This window comes from Bos indicus, chromosome 19 (assembly GCF_029378745.1).
Source record: "Bos indicus isolate NIAB-ARS_2022 breed Sahiwal x Tharparkar chromosome 19, NIAB-ARS_B.indTharparkar_mat_pri_1.0, whole genome shotgun sequence".
Taxonomy (NCBI): Eukaryota; Metazoa; Chordata; class Mammalia; order Artiodactyla; family Bovidae; genus Bos; species Bos indicus.
The window spans coordinates 56,783,661-56,804,405 of NC_091778.1; the positions used below are offsets into that span (position 1 = coordinate 56,783,661).

Consider the following 20,745-nt stretch of genomic DNA (forward strand, 5'->3'; position numbering starts at 1 on the left):
AGAAGGCTGAGCGCCGAAGAATTGATGCTTTTGAACTGTGGTGTTGGAGAAGACTCTTGAGAGTCCCTTGGACTGCAAGGAGATCCAACCAGGCCATTCTGAAGGAGATCAGCCCTGGGATTTCTTTGGAAGGACTGATGCTAAAGCTGAAACTCCAGTACTTTGGCCACCTCATGCGAAGAGTTGACTCATTGGAAAAGACTGATGCTGGGAGGGATTGGGGGCAGGAGGAGAAGGGGACGACAGAGGATGAGATGGCTGGATGGCATCACTGACTCGATGGACGTGAGTCTGAGTGAACTCCGGGAGTTGGTGAGCGACAGGGAGGCCTGGTGTGCTGCGATTCATGGGGTTGCAAGGAGTTGGACACGACTGAGCGACTGATCTGATCTGATCTGATCTGACCAGGTCTTAGTTGCAGCATGTGGGATCTTCTATCTTCATTGCAGCATGTGGGATGTAGTTCCCTGACTAGGGATTGAACCCAGGCCCCCTGCATTGGGAATGCGGAGTCTTAGCCACTGGACCCCTAGGGAAGTCCCAGTTTTTAGTTTTGAAATATAGACTGGGGAAGACTTTAGTCCACTTGGCCTTCTTAATAATTGGCCTGTTGAAAATGCCTCTGTGTTAGGAAAAAAAAAAAAGACTGGAAAACTAACGCTTGGTGGCATTAGAACATTCATGTAAAAAAAAAATTCATATGCTTCTTTGGGAAAAAAATATGTTGTGTATTTTAAAATGCCTATTTTGGCTGATGCTGGTGCTTATCCTTCTGGGCACATTTTTTACATACAGGATTAGGCATCTTGAAATCTCTTACTTAAAAGTGAATTCTTATTTGTAGGCTAGGTTACCAGTCTCCTGACCAGATGAAATCTGAAAGTCAGGCATCTAGAATAGAATGATGGTCTGAAGGGAGTCATTTCTCTGATGATTAGTCATTATTTACCAACTTAACTGGAGGGAAAAGATGATGGTGTCTGCTTTACTAAAAGCCCTTTTTTTCCCCTTTTAATGCTCCTTAAAATTAGCTGGTGTTAGGCAGAACCCTCTGTATCTAAAAGTCAGGAACCGGAAGTCAAGTAGGTTTCACTTGTGATCAAAACCACATATTTGATGCACTTGATGTCAGAGTGCACAGAACGCATTGCCTGGTCTGAGTACTCCTGAGCAATGTGAGTCAAGACCCAAATCATCATAGAGGGAGAAAATGGGTCCTTGATGGTTGTTAATGGAGACGTGGGCGATTTTGTGATGGGTGCTTTTCTCTGCAGTGGATCTTTCATGCTCTGTCATCACCTGTCAAGAGAGAACTGGGTTATTGGGCATACCCATAGAAGGGCCTAAGTATTTTGGAAAGGTCAACCTGAGAGGCGATATCATGTAGCCAGGACATTGGTCCTGTGTGCCCCTTGCCAGGGGGCCTGGCTGAAGAGTTAACAGATTATAAATAGATTGCCCTCTTGGAGGGATTCCTTTGGTAACCAGACCTGAACACAGAGCATCTTTGAGTCAAGGTCATCTTGTGACCCCCTCTCGGTGTCTCCCTCACATCTTCAATTTGAGTGGAAAGGATGTCTTTTCACATCTTGTCAGCTTTGTGGTTACCAGTTTCTACACAAGTGATTGATTCCTCACGAGGATTGGATGGAAAATAAATGTAAAGGGGTTTTACTGCTGTAAATATAGCTCATTGACGTTTTGGTGGACAGCAGGCACAATACAGCCTGTCCCAGGGCTACAGCTAGTTAAATAGGGAAATTTGTATTCATTTCACAGCTTTCAACCAGAGTAAACTGTTCTCCCCAACGCGGATCTTAAGAAAATGTTCTGAAATATCACCAGTCTAAAAATATCCACTGGTAAAGTTTTAGACACACTGTGTAACTGAGAAGAGGGGAAGTAGAGAAGGCTGAGAAAATAACCAAACATCAAATAAAAAGGAACTGAAATTTAAATAGAAAAGCCCTACAATCTATAAAAGCAAGCACTTATGTAAAAAAGTGCTCTAAATGAGCTATTCATATGACCCCAGATGTTGATTTCCATATTAACTATTATTTGTTTCTCTGACACAAGCGTTACATGTCTGCTATGTATAAAATCAGTACTTTTCTATTTTCATCATAGTTTGTCTAAAAATAATTTCCTTTCTCTTCAGAAGCAGATTTTTGGCATTCGGGGCTTTTTGCTTCGTAAATAAAAAACTGCGTTAGGTTGTATTCATTTGTTTTTCTTTTATGTCCCTCTCCCTTTTTTCCTATTAAGTTTCCTTTCAGGGAATGTGTATTGCATGATTGTTTGTAAGAGTGAAAACTGGAGATACAGCAGGTGTTCCATCAATAAAAGATTAGTGAATGCATGATGGTCTGAGATAGACTTCTCTAGAAAGGAACCAGGGCTCCTTGGAGACATGATGGGTTCGAGGAAGGGGACAGAAAAGCAGAAGGTGAACCTGGAGCGTCTTTCTGTGCCAGAAAGTAAGCAAGTGCTTCAACAAGTGATTGGGGCGGGTACCCCCCGGTGGTCCTGTGGTTAAGAACCCTCTTGCCAATGGAGGGGATTCAGGTTCGATCCCTGGTCTGGGAACTAAGATCCCACATGCCACAGGGCAACTAAGCCCATGCACCAAAACTCCTAGGGGCTGCAACGAAGACCCAGCGCAGCCAAAAATAAATTAATAGGCAGTTTTTTTTTAAGTGATGGGGGCAAGTCTAAAGGACCCAGGAGCCATTGAGTGAGCTCCTGCAGGCCATATCCAGGCTGCTCTGTGGGCGTGTGGTCAGGCCCGAAGTTAATGGCAAATGTCAGCAAATTGTGTACCTTTGAAAACCCTTTTTATTGAAATTAATTATTCATTTTTATGACTGGATTATAGTCCCTTTTACAGACCACTGGGAATCACCCAATAATTTACAACTGAAGTAAAGATGTTCTGTAATCTCATATGCACTGGGACCATATTTTTTTACAAGAAAAATGTGCAAAAGTAGGGGGTAGTTTAACAAAATATTTGAAATTAGGATGGCTAGAAAATTTAGGATACATGGCTGGTACACACATACACATATGTGTGTATAAATATATACATATGTGTTGTTGTTGTTGTTCAGTTGCTTAGTCGTGTCTGACTCTCTGTGACCCCATGAACTGCAGCACACACCAGGCTTCCGTGTCCTTCACTGTCTCCCTGAGGTTGCTCAAATTCATGTCTATTGAGTCGGTGATGCCATCCAACCATCTCATTCCCTGTCACCCCCTTCTCCTCCTTCCCTGTCTTTCCCAGCATCAGGGTCTTTTCCAAAGAGTCAGCTCTTGGCGTCAGGTGGCCACAGTATTGGAGCCTCAGCTTCAGCATCAGTCCTTCCAGTGAATATTCAGGGATGAACATCATATCCATATCAGATCTCTGTAAACTGGCAATTCCACATTTGGTCACCAGGTGGCGCCTGGCTGGTGTAAGAAAAATGTACAAGGAAACTGAACACCAGGATAAAAGGCCAATGAGGTTTGTGCTCACACAAAGTCATCTTCAGCAACCCCCTGGGAACTCATTGAAAGAGTTCCTGTGGCTGAGTGCTATACCACCTCCTCCGTGAAGCCTTCCAGATTACCTCAGCCAGAAACAGTCACTTCCTTATAGTTGCCCTTTGGTTTGGCTTTTCTCTGCTTAATGTTCCGTTTTTTGTGTGTAGCAATATCATCTTCCTTATAATGCTGCTTCCTGAAAGAGCAGGACGTTGTCTTCTCCACTTGAAGTCTCTCTTTACACCCAGCACTGAGGGTTGCGGATAAGACTCTGATTGGGTTAATGAAAGGCTGCTAAGGCAGAAGCTTTGGTAGGTAGGAGCCTACAAACCAGGTTAGTTTCTCCTAAAGAGATTTTCAATGGTTTTCTTTTGTGGTGGGGGAGAGAGGTAAAGAGCTAAAATGTAAGCATGGATTTAATTATACTATAAAGGCTGTATGCTTAGTCACTCAGTCATGTCCAACTCCTTGCGACCCCATGGGCTGTTGCCTGCCAGGCTCCTCTGTCCATGGGATTCTTCAGGCAAGAATGTTGGAGTGGATAGCCATTCCCTTCTCTAGGGAATCTTCCCGACTCAGGGATTGAACCTGAGTCTCCTGCATCGGCAAGCAGGTTCTTTACCACTGAGCTACCAGGGAAGCCCACTACAAAGGATAGTTTTGTCTATATAAACAGTTGATCCCGGGATGTATTTCCTTGAACGCTGAATAATTTACATTCCATTGCCAGTTATCATCAAAAGTTATATTCTAAGTGGGAGATGAGGAACACTAGCTTTCCCCCGACCCTTTCCTTTTGTTTTTCTTCTTTGCGGGGAGGATGTGGAGAAGGGGCAAAGAGTGAAGGGAGAACCTCTATTTTTTTTTTTTTTAATTCAGGTAGAAGTTATGGATAACTCTCAAATACCCGTGCAAATAAATATGATTAACTTCGCTACTCCAGAAAAAAATTTTAATCCCAAAGTCATTTATTTTGGCTTTAGAATAGACAAGCATTTGTGTCAGGATTTCCTGCCTAATTACTTTTTGCTTAAGCTTATTTAAGAATTGTTTTAAATTCCTTTAGTGTGACAGCCCAGCAAAATGGTCGGGGGTGGGGTGGAGAAATGGGCCACAGATGGGGTCTGAACCAGGATTTCAGCTTTCCTATATAAAAGCCTCCTGATACACTGCATGCAGGAGAGCAATGTTGAAATTAGCTTTCTGGAGAACAATTTGGCAACGTAGTTTTAAGAGTCTTAAAAATATGCTTACTCTTTGATCCAGTAATTCCACTTCTAGGAATTTGTCCTAAGGAAATAATCAAGCAGGCACGCAGAAATGTAGGGACAAGGCATTCACCGTGACATTTAAGGGAAAAAAAAGTAAAACCCCAACTGGAAACATTGAATAATGTGGAATTGATTAAAGTAGGCCCTGTCTTCATTTTGGCATGCTGGATCTTTAGTTGCGGTATGTGGGATATAGTTCCGTGACCAGGGATCGAACTGCAGTGGGAGCATGGAGTCTTAGCCAGTAGACCACCAGAAAGTGTTAGTTGCTCAGTCATGTCCAACTCTTTGCAACCCCATGGACTGGGGCCCGCCAGGCTCCTCTGTCCATGGGATTCTTCAGGCAAGAATACTGGAGTGGGTAGCCATTCCCTTCTCCAGGGGATCTTCCCGACCCAGGGATCGAACCCGGGTCTCCTGGATTGTAGGCAGATTCTTTACCATCTGAGCCACCAGGGAGGCCCAGACCACCAGGGAAGTCCCTCAATGTATTCTCTTAAGGGTCACATTCATACACATGAAGTATCAGCGATCACACTGAATACACAAAATCAGATGTATAATACCATAGATTCAATTATATTTCCCAAGTAAAACAGTTATAGTCAGCAAAAATCCATGAAAGCATAGAGTTTCATGTGGATGTTCAGTTTTCTGAAAGCAGCAGAAGGGACCAGACTCTTCAGAGCTAGGAGGACCACGTTTTTGCAAAGCTTCAAACACTAGTAGGTTTTCGGGAAACTGTATGTAAAAAATGTTTACTGCCCAAGTGGCATTATAAGAATACCAGGAGCATTGTAGATCACCCTGATTGATCTTCTCCAAGCAATTCCCAATTAAATGTTTTACCGTGTCCCCCTTTTCTTATTTCCTCATTGTCATCACCTCACAACTCCAAACCCAGATGTCTAAACGGGGGGAGAGCGTGAAAATGTAAGGTAAACGATGGACAATTGAAAACCTTTGATGACCCTAGAAGAGCTCTTGGCTCATGGGTTTTTTTGTTTGTTTGTTTGTTTTCTAAAAACCCTCTGCTTTATATGATCAGCTGTGGAGGAAATTTGTTTTTCACTGTTTGCGGGCCTTCAGTGTACACACGTTGGGGTTCTCTTGTGTTTGCAGTTCCTAAATTCTTCAGACACCATGCGGCTTCGCCGAAGGACCTTGCAGGTCCGGCTCCGCGTGGTGTAAGGTCAGGCGGAAAAGCCTTTTGTGATTAACTCGGCCACCGTGTGTCGCATGGTATTTGGAGCTGCACCGGGAGCTTTTATTAGTTGTCCACATTTTGAATGCTGACTCACATAAGCTTCATCTAATGGGAAAGGCAGATAAATGTAGCATTCTGGACGCCAGAACGCTCCCACCCTGCCCTCCCAGCAGCTGTGACCTTGAGCAGGTTCACTTACTATGGTGATCGGTCTATCTAAACACACTGTCTTCTCCCACTTTGTCTCTGACACAGTTTCCTTATGCAGCCCCTCCTCCCCAAGAACCAGTGAAGACTCTGAGGAGCCTGATCAACATCCGAAAGGACACACTAAGACTCGTCAAGTAAGTTCAGGTTCCCAGCTGGGGCCAGGTTCCAGGGGCCCTTCTTCAGGCAGGGGCAGCCGACTCCCCAGGGGACCCACAGGACTGTTTCTGCCAGACCCAGAACCCGGCCTCCAGGCCGTGGGCTGCTTGCATGAGATGCGCCTGGATCGTTCAGAACTTTCTGAGACAGTCAGTGTTGGTGAGGAGCCTTCTCTTTTCTGAAAGCCATCGTGGTTATCCCAACCTGATGAACTATCCAAGACAAAGAGTTGTTGGGGGAGAAAGTGAATTATGCAGATACCTGGACCAACCTGTGTGAAAATGGGATATTTGAACTTGGCACAGGAAGTCCTTATTTTCCTGCTTATATTTACTTTTTGGTTTATTCTTAATCTCGTGTGCCTTTCCTCTGACACCCTGGGTTTGCTGTTTAATCACCATTGTCAGCATTAGTTATCGTCAGCATCTGCCTTCTTTGTGCTATCTCTGAGATAGTGTGTGTGTGTGTGTTTGGCTGCGCTATGTGGCTTGTGGGATCTTAGTTCCCCTACCAGGAATTGAACTGACACCCCCTGCAGCAGAAGCTCAGAGTCTTACTGCTGTACCACCAGCGAAGTCCCGGAGATCGTATGATTTTTAAACCGATGCTGCCCTCCAGATAGCAAGTCTGTCCACCAAGAGTTTGGGTTCGAATTAGTGGTTAATGCATAGAGAACTAAGCAGCTGGGGGAGAAAAAAAAAAGAGCACAAACTCTAAGAAAAGCTTATGCAGGAAAAGGAAAATGATTAGAGATTACTCTGTGGCTGAACTGTGAGTAATGTTGATAGACTCACATTAGTATAGAGGAAGATGTACTGAGCTAACAAAATCATGATGCACTTTGTTAGGGAGCACCCCTGTGTGGAGCAGAGGGAAGGAAGGGAAAGAATGTCTTGGGACTTCTCTGGTGGCTCAGTGTTAAGAATCTGCCTGCCAACACAGGGGACACTGGTTCAGTCCCTGGTCCAGAAAGATCCCGCCTGCCACAGGGCGACTAAGCCCGTGCGCCACAAGTACCGAGTCCACGCTCTAGAGCCTGGGCTCTGCAGCAAGAGAAGTCACCGCGACTGGAAGAACCCGCACGCAGCACCGACGTGAATAAATAATAATTTTTAAAGAACTTTAAAAAAGAAAGCCTTGTTCCCATAGGAGAAAGTCAATAGACAACGCCTAAAGCTGAAAAAGTAACCTGAGCCTGTTATTTCAAAACATGCAGGTAAATGCCAAAAACAGTCAGCCGCGGAGGGAAAGGCGGTTTTCTGTGAAGAAGCGGAAAACGGGCAGAAAGAGACCCGCTGCGTTTTTGTCACAAGCCTTGTGGAAACTATTTAAACAATGGCATGAGTAACTTTGATTAAAGTAAAAGCTATTTTTTTAAAAAGTCTGGCAAACGCACAAGGCGCTTAACGGTGGCACCATGAAGTATCAGAAATTGCCTAAATCCCCCCCATAGGACCAACAGGGTGCTCTGCCGTCATTCAAAATGAGGGTAGAGGCCTAAGTGTGTGATCACGGAGGGTAGCCCACAGTAGATTCAGTTAAAAAAAGAAGAGAAGGGACTTCCTTGGTGCTCCAGTGGGTAAGACTCAGGTATCCAACGGAGGGGGCCCGAGTTCCATCCCTGCTCAGGGAACTAGATCCCATATGCCAAAACTCAGAGTCTGCATGCTGCAACTAGATTCAGCACAGCCATTAAAATAAACAAACAAATAAATAAATTTGTATAAAATAGAAAAAGAAGGGAATTCCCTGGCGGTTCAGTGGTTAGGACTCCTTGCTTCCACTGCAGGGGCCATGGGTTCAATCTCTGATCAGGGAGCTAGGATCCCACCAAAAGAAAAGGAAAAGAAAAAAGATCACCATAAACATGTTAACGGGCTACCCCCGAATGCCGAGTCTTTGTGGTTTTCTAGATGTGCCGAGGAAGTGAAGACCCCCGGGGAAGAGGCGGGCAGAGCCAAAGTCCACTACAACGTGGAGTTCACCTTCGACACGGACGCTCGGGTGGCCATCACCATCTATTATCAGGCCACCGAAGAGTTCCAGAATGGCATCGCCAGGTAAGAACAAGGGGCCAGGGGAGCCACGTCCTTCCCACACAGGCCAGGGTCCATGCCTGATGCACTCCCCTGCGGAGGAAAACATTCTTTTTCTACACTCAGGTTGAGAACTGTTCCTGAATTCGGATTTTCTTACTCACGCAGTCTTACTTGTTCACTTTTTCTCTTCAAACTATGCTGTCTTGGTACAGTGACAAGTACCAGCATATTCCTTCAGGTCATCACGATGCTGTTAGAAATCAATTAGGCCGGGTCGACTTCCTGGTCTAGTGGCTAAGACTCCACATTCTCAATGCAGGGGGCCTGGGGTTCAATCCCTGGGCAGGGAATCTAGATCTCACATACCCCAATTAAGACATAGCACAGCCAAATAAATAAATATTTAAAAAATCTTTTAAGCTACATTTCTGTGGATATGTGGGTTGAATAGATACCTTTTAAAAATTACTTATTTACTTATTTATTTTTGGCTGTGTTAGGTCTTAGCTGTGGCAGGATCTTCACTGCAACATACAGGATCTTTTCATTGCAGCAGGAGGATTCATTTTCCCAAAGCAGGTGGGATCTTTGTTCCCTGACCAGGGATCAAACCTGCGTCCCCTGCATTGGAAGGTGGATTCTTAATCACTGAACCACCAACGCTCAGTCACTCGTTCATGTTCGACTCTTTGCGGCCTCATGGACTGTAGCCCGCCAGGCTCCTCTATCCACGGGATTCTCCAGGCAAGAATGCTGGAGTGGGTTGCCATTTCCTCCTCCAGGGGATCTTCCTGACCTGGAGATCAAACCCTGGGATCAAACCCAAGTCTCTTGCATCACCTGCATTGGCAGGCAGATTCTTTACCACTAGCGCCACCTGGGAAGCCCTCATAGGGAAGTCCCTAAATAGGTAACTTCAATAGCATCACCAAGCAAGGGCAAAGAAAAGAAATTATAAGGAGATCTTTTTTCTTTTTTCTGTTCCACTCTATACTGAGAGCCTGTTGATAATTGATAGCAGACACAGAACAGAGGAAACCATCAGATCCTCTGGGCCAGATGGTAACTTGTGCTTTGCTTCCCACTTTGACCAACAGCTACATCCCCAGACACAACAGCCTGCAGTCGGAGACGGTGCACTACAAGCGCGGGGTGTGCCAGCAGTTCTGCCTGCCCTCGCACACCGTGGACCCCTCCGAGTGGGCGGAAGAGGAGGTGAGCAGCCGGCGGCCCCGGGAGAAAGCACAGGGCAGGTTCCACGCACAGACCCGCAGGGCGCGGGAGCTCCTCAGGACCCCGGCCGGCAGCACAGGACCGGCCCGGTGCTCAAAGGCGTGCTCCCCTTCAGCCTTCTAATGCCTTCGTGCCCTGGGAAGGACACATCTAATTTTTCTATCCCAGAGCAGCCCCATTAACCTAGGATATTTTGAGGAAGCCGTGCCCAAAGGAAAGACCTACAGGTTAGCAACCTTTACATCTATGAGGTTTCTTAGAGACTGGTAGCCTTCAACTCAATGGACTTGGGTAGTTGGAAATGGCAACCCACTCCAGGATGCTTGCCTGGAAAATCCCAGGGACAGAGGAGCCTGGTGGGCTAAAGTCCATGCTGTTGCAAGAGTGGGACACGATGTAGAGGCTAAACTACCAGGTAGTCACCAGGTTGACCGGTGAGGAGCTACGACAAAGTTAAGGCCTCCCTGTCTGGTGGATAACTGTGCCCTTGGGATGTAAGGCCCCCTCCTCCCTCGCTTTTTCTTTTCTTTCCCTTCAGCTTGGCTTCGACCTAGACAGAGAGGTTTACCCGTTGGTGGTCCACGCCGTGGTGGATGAAGGCGATGGTACGGTGCTTCCCGTCTTCTGGGCTGCACGTGGGCCTGTTTGTGGCAGGCAGGCTGGCAGCAACTGCGGCCTCAGATCCACAAGCCTCCTCCGTGGGCATCAGTTTCCACATCCCAGCACATCCCTCCTGCTCCCAGCCTCCTCGGGCACCGACAGTCCTACTGGGTGACTTAACCTGCCCCTTGCTGTGAAGCCAGAGGGTCACAGGGGCTCGGGGAAGGTGGGTGGGGTCAAGCTGTATCATTAGCAGTCTTCTTCCCCATCCGTGTGCCTTTCTTTCTTTCAGAGTATTTTGGCCATTGCCACGTCCTGCTGGGCACTTTTGAAAAGGTCAGTGGGTGACGTTATGGGCCTTGCTTTGGTACACACTGCTCTGTCTCTCCTCCGAGAACACGTGGAGGCCCCTTCTCTGGCTGCCTGGGCTCGGCAGAGCAGGTCTGACTGGGAGGCTGTGGGAAGCCGGGGGGAGCACCCCCTTGCACACCCAGGGCCACAGAGGGCCGAGTTCCAGCTCAGCCACCAGCTTGCTGATGCCCCTCGACTCCTTAGGCCTCGTTTTGTCTTCTTAAATCGGAAGGGCTAGACTACATGCTTGAGGACCCTTCTAGAATGAGGAATCTGTCATTCCACTCTCCGGAGGGATGGGGCTGGGGGGATCCAAGAACGTGCCTAATTGAGAGAAGTAACAGGAGAACAGCTGGTCTCCCTTCTTCCTCGTCATAACTGTCGTGTTTTTGTGTTTTCCCTCCAGCACTCAGATGGCACTTTCTGTGTCAAGCCCCTCAAACAGAAACAAGTGGTAAGTATTCGAGGGCCGGGGACTGTTGGTGTTTCCCGACTTTGCTCTCTGTTTCTCTCTCTCTCTCTCCCCACTCTTCTGCTAAGCGCTCTTTTTCCCACCTTCCTGCCTTTTTTTTTTTTTTTTTAATCAAAGAAGAAAAGCAGAAAGGGATGCTTTTCTGTGTTAGAAACGACTTGGGTGGCCTGAAAGGACGAGATTTGTCTCCTGACATTAGGTTTAGGGAGAACTCTTTTCATTGAAAAGGCCAGGCTGAGAAACTAACATTTCCAGCTAAAAGAATAAAACTATCAGGGTCTGATTCAGGGCCAGTTAGAGCTCTTGGCTTAACGTGTCCCAACATTTCTTTTCTCAAATTCAAAGTCTGCTGGCCATCTGCCCCCTTTCAGGGTGACGGGCAAGTTATGCAGGTGTCTGCTGGAAGCCCTGACCCCTGAGGCTGGGGGAGAGCCGTGGAGGGCAGGAGGGGAGAGTGGAGTCAGCGGCATCACCCAGCGAGGGTGGCTCATCATGTGGAGGGTGAGGGGCGGTCGAGTGTGGGGCGGGGTACGCCTCAGTTGAGATGTGAAGAAAGCCTCCCTCCCCCACGATGGCCAACAAATATCTGAAATTCTTTTTTTTTTTTTTTAATTTCATTTGTTAAAAAAATGTTTTTAAGTGGAGGAAAATCGCTTTACAATGTTGTGTTGGTTTCTGCCATACAACAATGCAGATCATCCATAATCATACATGTATCCCCTCCGTCTTGCGCCTCCCTCCCCTGCCCCCACCCTACATCGCTAGGCTGGGCTCCCTGTGTTACAGAGCAGCTTGTCACCAGCTCTCTGTTTGACACACGATAGTGTATATATGTTGATGTTACTTTCTGCGTTCATACCACTCTCCTCTTCCCCTCCTGGGTCCACAAGTCCATTCTCTATATCTGCATCTCCATTCCTTTCCTACAAATAGGTTCATCCATGTCATTTTTCTAGATTCCATATACATGAGTTAATATATTTGTTTTCTCTTTCTGACTTACTTCTCTGTGTAAAACAGGCTGTAGGTTCATGAAATTCTAGTTCTTCATTCTTTGAGGTACTAAGCGCTCTCCGCCCTTGGTGAGGTCAGTAGTCGTCAGTAATACCTTAGTATGAATTTGTTGATAATGTCCTTTCCGGAATCATCACTACCTTAAAGCAAGTTTTAAGAGAGGCAGAGGAGATGACAGAGCCTGAGCCCCGGGGTGCTGCCTGGAAAGGCGGGGCCTCGTGAGTTGCCTCAGGGGGAGGCCTAGTTCTCCAGGACGCCTGCATGGGGTGGAAAGGCTTGGGTACTGCAAGGGAGTTGGTTCATCCCTTCTCCTGTTGCTCTACTGGCATCAGCAATAGGCTTAGTCTAACTGGAGACTAGAATGTGCAATTGATAATGGACTGGGCCTTTGGGGAGGGGATCACTGGGGGTAGGGGGAGCGAGGAATGAACTGGCATGAGGAAAGCATGAGGAAACGAGGGAGGGGCCAGCTTTGGCAGACGTGGCTCAGGCTGTCTGAGTCGAACTGGGCCTTGAAGTTGGGGTTTTAATTTTTGGCCAAGCTGCACAGCGTTCAAGATCTTAGTTCCCTGACCAGGGATTGAACCTGGGCCCCAGAAGTGAGAGCGCTGAGTCCGAACTACTGGACCACGAGGAAAGCCCTGAAGTTGGGGTTTTAAGAGGCAGGACTTGTTTTTCAGTTGCCAAGTTCGTATCCAACTCTTTGCGACCCCGTGGACTACAGCACGCCAGGCTTCCCTATCTTTCACCGCCTCCCAGAGTTTGCTCAAACTTATGTCCATTGAGTCAGTGATGCCATCCAAGCATCTCATCCTCTGTCGTGTCCTTTTCCTCCTACCCTCAGTCTTTCCCAGCATCAGGGTCTTTTCCAATGAGTCAGCTGTTGGAAGGACTAACGGGTAATTTTGCCCACCTGTCGGTGATGGGGGTGGCTCAGTAGAGGGGGAGGGGTGCAATCAGACCTCCTTCCAGAGCCTGCTCTCTCTCAGCGTCTGCATTTTCCCTTCCCCCCTTTTCCTTGCCCATTTCTTCTTTCTCATTTCCATTCCTTCCTTTGTATACGGTCTAAGCTCAGCTTTCATTCCACAGCTAGCTAATGCGTCTATTTTGACCTGTGGTCCTCCACCCTTTGCCTAGTCTCTGGGCTCTGTCATAGTGACCTACAGTACAAGGATTTCTGTTGTATTTATGAATGTTCGTGTTCCCTGTTGGACAAAAGAGTGGGTGAATTAAACATCAGATTTTCTTTCCCCTCCCAAAGAGAACATGTAAGTAAATAAGGGCATCCTGTGCTTGTCCAGGCCTTTGAGTGTTTCCATTGTGAATCTGTAGTCCTTGGTTACCGAAGGAGGTTCATGGTGGAGGTGTGTAAGTTCCCGCTTTTATCTTTCATTAGAACCAGCCTGCCCTTGCACTTTTCCATTTGTTCTTTAGGTGGATGGGGTCAGCTACCTCCTTCAGGAGATCTATGGGATTGAAAACAAGTACAACACGCAAGAGTCTAAGGCAAGTTCCATCCATGGTTCTTTTTTTTTTTTTTGGCCTTTCCCTGCAGGATATGGGCTCTTAGTTCCCCTACCAGGGATCAAACCCTGACCCGCTGCAATGGAAGCACAGTCTTAACTACTGGACCACCAGGGAAGTCCCCCATCCACAGTTCTGAATGTCCTCTTCCCAGGAGGCAGGGTGAGGATCCTGATCCAGCCAGGATCTAGGAATTTAGCACACCAAACTCTGAAATTTGTCTGGTCCTAGAAGGGTATTTCTTCTTCCTCATTTCAGATGATTATAATTATATTTAAATTTGGAAATGAAAAAATGGGCTGGTTTGGATGGGTTCTTCTACGGGGCTCTGCTCACCTAGTTCCCTGGACCCTCAGTTTGTCGCTGCCCCCTCCCCTGTGTGGCCTTCTGGGCTCCTTTAGCTCTGACTGATGGAGAGGACCAGATCTCAGCTCCAGAGGAGGAGCTTGGCACACACAGTTGCCGAAAGTGAAACTGGGCGTGCACATGCACTTGGTAAACCATGAAGTTCAATGCAGGTGCAAGATTCTGTTCACAGGACTTGTCTCAGCTCTGCAGGCGAGCTGCCTTCTAAACCATGGGGGATTTCCCTGGGGGTCCAGCGGTTGAGACTTTGCCTACCAACAAAGGGGTTGCAGGTTCAATCCCTGGTCAGGAGGCTAAGATCCCACATGCCTTGCAGTGAAAAAACCAGAATATAAAAATAAAAAAACAGAGGCACTATTGTAACAGATTCAGTGAAGACTTTAAAACTGATCCGCATGAAACAAACAGATGAATAATAAAATAAACCATGGGTCATGAGAGTCTTTGTGACACTGGCTGTCTGCCCCCCCCGCCCCCGACAGGTGGCTGAGGACGAGGTTAGCGATAACAGTGCCGAGTGCGTGGTGTGTCTCTCCGACGTGCGGGACACGCTGATCCTGCCCTGTCGCCACCTCTGCCTGTGTAACACCTGCGCCGACACCCTTCGCTACCAAGCCAACAACTGCCCTATCTGCCGACTGCGTAAGCCCCCCGAGGCCCCGCTGGGCCCCCCAGGTCACCCCGCCCCCCAGCCGGGCTGGCTTCCGTGGAGGCTCTAGTCCCTCCTGACTCCCCCATGTCCTGATGACCTGTTTCCCTCTTCACAGCCTTCCGGGCACTGCTCCAAATCCGAGCCATGAGGAAAAAACTGGGCCCCCTGTCCCCAGCCAGCTTCAACCCTATCCTCTCATCCCAGACGTCTGACTCAGAAGAGCATTCTGTAAGTTGGGCCTTTTTTTTTTTTTTCCCCCCACCTTCTGTCCTTCATGTGGCTTGGCAGCAAGTAAGTGAATCTTGGCACTCTGAAGTATTGAGTAAGCTGGCCGAGATCGCATTGTGTTAGAACCAGCCTATAGTGCAGTGGAAAATGATGTTCTGATCATTAAAACCTCCCTTGCCACCTTGGGAGCTCAGTGTCCAGTTAATATTTACCATCCCTAGAGCCAGCGGCTTGCTGTTTCACTCCAGAGGTGGGGTCAGTTCTGGAACGCCCCCAGGCAGAAACAAGAGGATGATTGTTTGAAGTTTAGATTCAACTTACTATTTTTATCTGAATCCTCAGAGGTGACTCTTTTTCTTTACTCCGTTTTATGGCTTCAGATAGTAGGAGCCAAGTAGATGAAATAATTCACCTTGGTCTCGTAGTGTAAGTGATGGTGCAAAGCTTCCAAGCTTTGTAGTTACAGACTAGAAGGTCTTGTCTTTAGGTTAATATGTGAGTGGAAGAGATTAATTATTAATTATTCAGTAAGTGGTACTGGAATGATTAGGTAGCTATTTAGGGAAGAAAAATCAGTTAGTTTAGCACTTCACGCCTAATCAGATCATGAATTCCAGGTGGAGGAACTAGTTAACTACCCTAAAGGCAAAGCAAACCAAGCCTTAAAAACCCAGAATACTTTACAGATGAGTCTTCAGTTGACTATGGATGGGGGTTCTCTAAGCCTGAAAACAACCCAAAAAAAGAACATGTAGATTTTATCACATAAGAAACTTTAAACTTTAGATATGTAAAAGATGGCCCAAATTAAAACACAATCAATAAATCCTATAAAGAAAAAAATGTAGGCACAACAAAATGTAGTCAGAGGAAAGGCTAGGATCTCTAGAATAACTCACCTGAATGAAACAATAGATAAATGGGCAAAGATATTATAAAAAAATTTCTCAAAACAGGAAACATAGCTGGTTAATGATCAAACACATTAAAATTTTAAGTCAACCACATTAAAAATCAACAACATGCTGGTTAAAATGAGAGACCATTTTTCACCTTTCAAATTAAGAAACTTCCTTTTTTAAAGATAACCTCATGCTGTCCAAGAAGCAATTAAAATAGGTATTCTGTCCTGCTTATAGGAGTATACCTAGAAAGTTCACTGTAAAAAAACAAACAGCTATATATATCAAGAGCCTTGAAAAACATTTGTACCTGGGGATTTCCCTGGTGGTCCAGTTGTTAGGACTCCGTGCTTCCAATGCAGCAGCCGCTGGTTTGATCTGGTTGTGGAACGAAGATCCTGCCTGCTGCACGGCACAGCCAAAAAATAATAATACAAATAAAATTAAATGTTAAAATGGCTTTATAAAAATAAAAAAGGTGTGTGATAGAGTGAAGATTTAATAAAATTAATAATTGACGGGAAAAAAAAAAAGAACCTTTGGACTTGGTAATCTAAGGTCTTAGAATTTAATACCCAGAAAATGATCTGAAAAAAAGAGATGTGTGCATAATAAATGAACAGATGTGCATCAACATGCTGCTTACAGCGGGAAATGGATGCAATTAACTAGCCACCACCAGTGGAAGAATTAGGAAAGGTATGGTATCTATGAAAAGGGACACAAGTGAATGAAAATATTATGTTCTGTGAAATAAGCTTGGTATAAAATTATTATTTACAGATTGATCACAACTGTGTAAACAGTACAGAGGAAAAAAAATTAGAGGAAAATACACTAGAAGGCTGACGAAAGCTATCAGTTGGGTGACTCAGTTATTTTTTTTCTTTCCATTTTTAGATGTTTTCCAAATTTCCCGTAAAGAACACATATTTCTATTATAATCAAAAAATAAACATTATTAAGAAGCAGCTCATGTATGAGTAGAGTCTCGGCACATGTGGTTCTCTGATATTTTCTCTTTCTTCTGCCTCTGATAGAGACGCTTTTCTTGGCAGAACCCCCAGACTAGATATAAAAGAAAGCATTTTTCCACCACAGAGGAAGAAACACACTCCTCCCATAAAATGAAAAGTATCTAATCAATTTGTCAACCTGTCTCTGATTCCCCTAGTCCTCAGAGAACATTCCGCCAGGCTATGAGGTGGTGTCTCTTCTGGAGGCCCTCAATGGGCCCCTCACCCCATCCCCAGCGGTCCCCCCACTCCACGTGCTCGGAGACCGACACCTCTCAGGAATGCTGCCTTCCTACGGCAGCGACGGCCACCTGCCTCCCGTCCGCACCTTCTCCCCCCTCGACCGCCTCTCCGACTGCGGCAGCCAGGGACTCAAGCTCAAAAAGAGTCTCTCCAAGTGAGTAGGCGGCGAGCGACAGCGTTGGCCCTGGAGTCCTTGACCTGATGCTTTCGGTCCATCCTTCTGCTCCTCCGTGCTCAACTCCAAACCTGGGCCCCAGGGGCGGCCTAGACCCTCTGGCCTGTTGCCAGAGCTGCTCGTTTCACTGGAGACCTGGGCTAACAACGCCTGAGGGGGAGTTATCCCATCCCTTAGGAGAGGAAAATAAGATGGTACATGGGTCCTTAGGCGGATCCAGAAGGATAAAACTTACAAGTTCTGTTTCGGGAGGAGGGTATAAAGTATAGGGAAGATGACATTGTTAGGGTCATCTATGGGAGCCTCCCTGGGGAGCGTCACTTAGTCTGAGGACTGAAGGAGCCTTGTGATCTGTATTTCTTAAGTATTTAAATCCACCTTGGCACAAGTCATGGAGCTTCCCAGCTGGCATGGTGGTAAAGAATATGCCTGCAGTGCAGGAGACATGGGTTCAATCCCTGAGTGGGGAAGATTCCCTGGAGGAGGAAATAGCAACCCACTCCAGTATTCTTGCCTAGAAAATTCCAGGGACAGAGGAGCCGGGCAGGCTTACAGTCCATGGCATGGCCGAGTCAGCCATGACTGAGCGTGCGTGCACAGGCACAAGTCATAATATAAGTTTCCCTGAAAGAAGAAAGGAGGGTATTTTACAGATGAAAATACTGAAACCCTAAAAATGTCAGTGGTTTCCCCCAAGTTCAGACACAACTATTTGAAGGAGCAAAAGGGAAAACTCAGATTTTTCTGACACCCAGAAGAGGTCTCAGACCCCTCGGTGCCTTTTCCCACGTCTCTACTCCTTCCTACGAGGTGAGTTCCCTGCAGTTGCCCCCATGGCCCTCTGACTTCTAGTTGATGGGGGTGCAGGCGAGTTCCATTCTTTAAGTGGGCATTGGCTGCAGCTGTTTCTCCCTCCGGCCTCACGCAGGTCCATCTCCCAGAATTCTTCCGTGCTGCCCGAAGAGGACGATGAGCGTTCCTGCAGTGAATCTGAAACGCAGCTGTCTCAGAGACCGTCAGGCCAGCATCTCAGAGAGGTAATATATGCGCCATCCTTGTTGGGTTTTGGACTCTGGGTCCTTTCCTTCCTGCCTGCTGGCCTCTTCCGGTCCATCTGCTCTCATTCACTCATCAGACACCTTCTGAACACCCTCTGAGATGCAGCAAAGGTGTCAGTAGATTCATTCTTTCAACAAAGTATGGGGCCTGTGTATCTGACCAGTCGTGATCCTCTGTGCTAAGAATAGCAGCGGTGGAGAGACACTAAAGTCCTGCCCTCGTGGTGCTTATTATAGGCTTGGCAGTCGGGGTGGGGTGGACACGCAGGACAGTCAAAGACAGTCAAAGTGTATGTGGCAGGTGGTACCACTGATCAGGTAAGGGAGGGTTGAGGCTAGGAGCGGGGATGCTCACTTTAAAAAGTGGTCCATGGTGGGACCTCCCTGGCAGTCCAGTGGTTATGACTTTGCCTTCCAATGCAGGGGGTGCAGGTTCGATCTCTGGTCAGGGAGCTAAGATTCCACCTGCCTTGTGGCCCAAAACCCAAAACATAAAACAGAAACAATATCGTAACAAATTCAATAAAGACTTTTAAAATGGGCCACACGCACAAAAAAGTGGTCCGTGGAGAATTCCCGGGCTGTCAGGTGGTTAGGACTCTGCACCTCCACTGCAGGGGCAGAATTTCTCAGACATTGAACAGAAAGGCGAGAGAAACATTCCTGGTCGCAGGGACGGTACACGTGGAGCACGGAGCAGAAATGGGGGCCCTGAGAAGGCCAGTGGTACAGCGGGAACTTGGCCCCACCAGTTCCCCCCGGCAGAGGTGTGCAAACAGGATCAGGCAGGAGACAGACAGAGCTAGGCAGGGGGGATGCCTGAACTACAGTTTAAGAAAAGAATACCTGGAGGAGAGAGTACCAACAGACCTTTGCATCTGCCCGGGGTGGACTGAGGTTACCAGCCCAGGTGACGGATGGCGGGGTGGCGGTGGGGGGCCGGTGCAGGCTGGGGAGGGAGATTGTGTTTATGTTAGATCCATCGAGCTGGAACCAACCCCCCCATCCCAGAGGAGAAGCCCAGGGGGGCTCCAGGGCCTCGACTGGTTTTGTGTTCTTCCCCTTCAGAAGGAAAGCTGTTTGTAATCCTGGGGAAGCCTGGGGTGTTCCCGTGTCACAGCTGCTAGCTGACCTGGGTCATCTGAGCTGCTGTCTTTGTGTGGCTCCAGCAGGTGCTGGGCCTCGGGCAGGAGGCGCTCGCACCTCCCCGGGGAGACAGCCAGCCAGCCCAGATCAGGGCTGCAGAGAGTGATGACAGAGGAGAAACCGGCTCTGCCTCGCATGTCACCCCCCACCATCCTCGCCCGGGTCCCCTGCCCTGACCCCTTCCCTCCAACTCTGCCTCTCCCCAGGAATGTGGTGTCACCCCAGAAAGTGAGAACCTGACCCTGTCATCGTCAGGAGCTATTGATCAGTCGTCCTGCACGGGAACCCCGCTCTCCTCCACGATTTCCTCCCCAGAAGGTACCTGAGGAGGGCGGGAGTCCATGGCACTTCTAGTATTTCCTCCGGGATGGACTGGGGAAGCAGCCAAGTGATACCTCAGCGGCCACACCAAGTAGGGCCCAACTTGAGAGGGAAGCGGGACTCAGTGTCTTGAAATGAGAGGGTGGTCTTGCCACCCAGCTAGGGGGAAGGCAGGTATCTTGCTCCCAGTCCTGCTGTGGTAAGGTTTCTTTTAACATCGTAACAGGGAAAAGCAAATCCCTCACTCCTGAGGTTGAGTTCAGAGCTCTAAAATGTAAAGGATAAGGACTTCCCTGGGGTCCAGTGATTCAGACTCCGAGCTTCCAATGCCGGGGGCTCAGGTTTGATCCCTGGTCGGGGACCTAGGATCCTCCGTGGCCCACTGCGTGGCCAAAAAGAAAAAATTTAAACTTAAAGCGTAAAGGAGCCAAACCTTGGCAAACCTTAAATCTAAACCCTGTTTGGTGAGGGCAAGGCCAGGCTGCCATGGTCCTCATGGCCCCCGGGTGCGGGGAGAGAACCCTGCTCCCAGTCGGCTCATGGCAGCTATGTATGACCTCCATCTCCTCCCCCCCTCCCCAACTCCTGTCTCCAAAGACCCTGCCAGCAGCAGCCTGGCCCAGTCGGTCATGTCCATGGTGTCCTCCCAGAGCCAGCACTCCCAGATCAGCACCGACACCGTCTCCTCCATGTCCGGCTCCTACATCGCCCCTGGCACGGAAGAGGAGGGGGAGGCCCTCCCCTCCCCCCGGGCCGCCAGCAGGACCCCCTCAGATGAAGAAGAGGTAAGCGGGGGGTGCGGGATGGCCCTTGCCATCTGCAGAGCTCTGGTTCTGCAGGCTCATCCCAAGCAGCTCAGTCCAGGGTCTGCCAGGGAGATCAGAAAGCCTCCCCAGTGCTCGGGAAGGGAGCCCAGAAAACAGGGTACCGCGTCCTTAAGTCGAAGACACCCTCATATCTGATCTTTGGTTTGGCACCACTTCTGTCCTGAGGATTGGTTTGGGCTTGCTGCCAGGCGAGCTGGGGAGGTAAG

The 20,745-nt window shown here is 47.9% G+C and overlaps 1 protein-coding gene across 3 annotated transcripts in view; it reads left to right on the plus strand.

The window, feature by feature from the left end:
* Positions 1-20,745, plus strand: part of RNF157 (ring finger protein 157) — a 74,995-nt gene that overhangs the window by 41,869 nt on the left and 12,381 nt on the right. For all 3 annotated transcript variants that reach the window (XM_070774045.1, XM_019981495.2, XM_070774046.1), the window contains 13 exons: positions 6,262-6,350; positions 8,286-8,432; positions 9,509-9,626; positions 10,183-10,249; positions 10,537-10,580; positions 11,002-11,049; positions 13,516-13,587; positions 14,454-14,613; positions 14,739-14,851; positions 16,928-17,166; positions 18,116-18,224; positions 19,598-19,709; positions 20,310-20,497. In XM_070774045.1, coding sequence (XP_070630146.1) covers positions 6,262-6,350; positions 8,286-8,432; positions 9,509-9,626; positions 10,183-10,249; positions 10,537-10,580; positions 11,002-11,049; positions 13,516-13,587; positions 14,454-14,613; positions 14,739-14,851; positions 16,928-17,166; positions 18,116-18,224; positions 19,598-19,709; positions 20,310-20,497 — 1,506 coding nt within the window. The remainder of the gene's footprint in view (positions 1-6,261; positions 6,351-8,285; positions 8,433-9,508; positions 9,627-10,182; positions 10,250-10,536; positions 10,581-11,001; positions 11,050-13,515; positions 13,588-14,453; positions 14,614-14,738; positions 14,852-16,927; positions 17,167-18,115; positions 18,225-19,597; positions 19,710-20,309; positions 20,498-20,745) is intronic.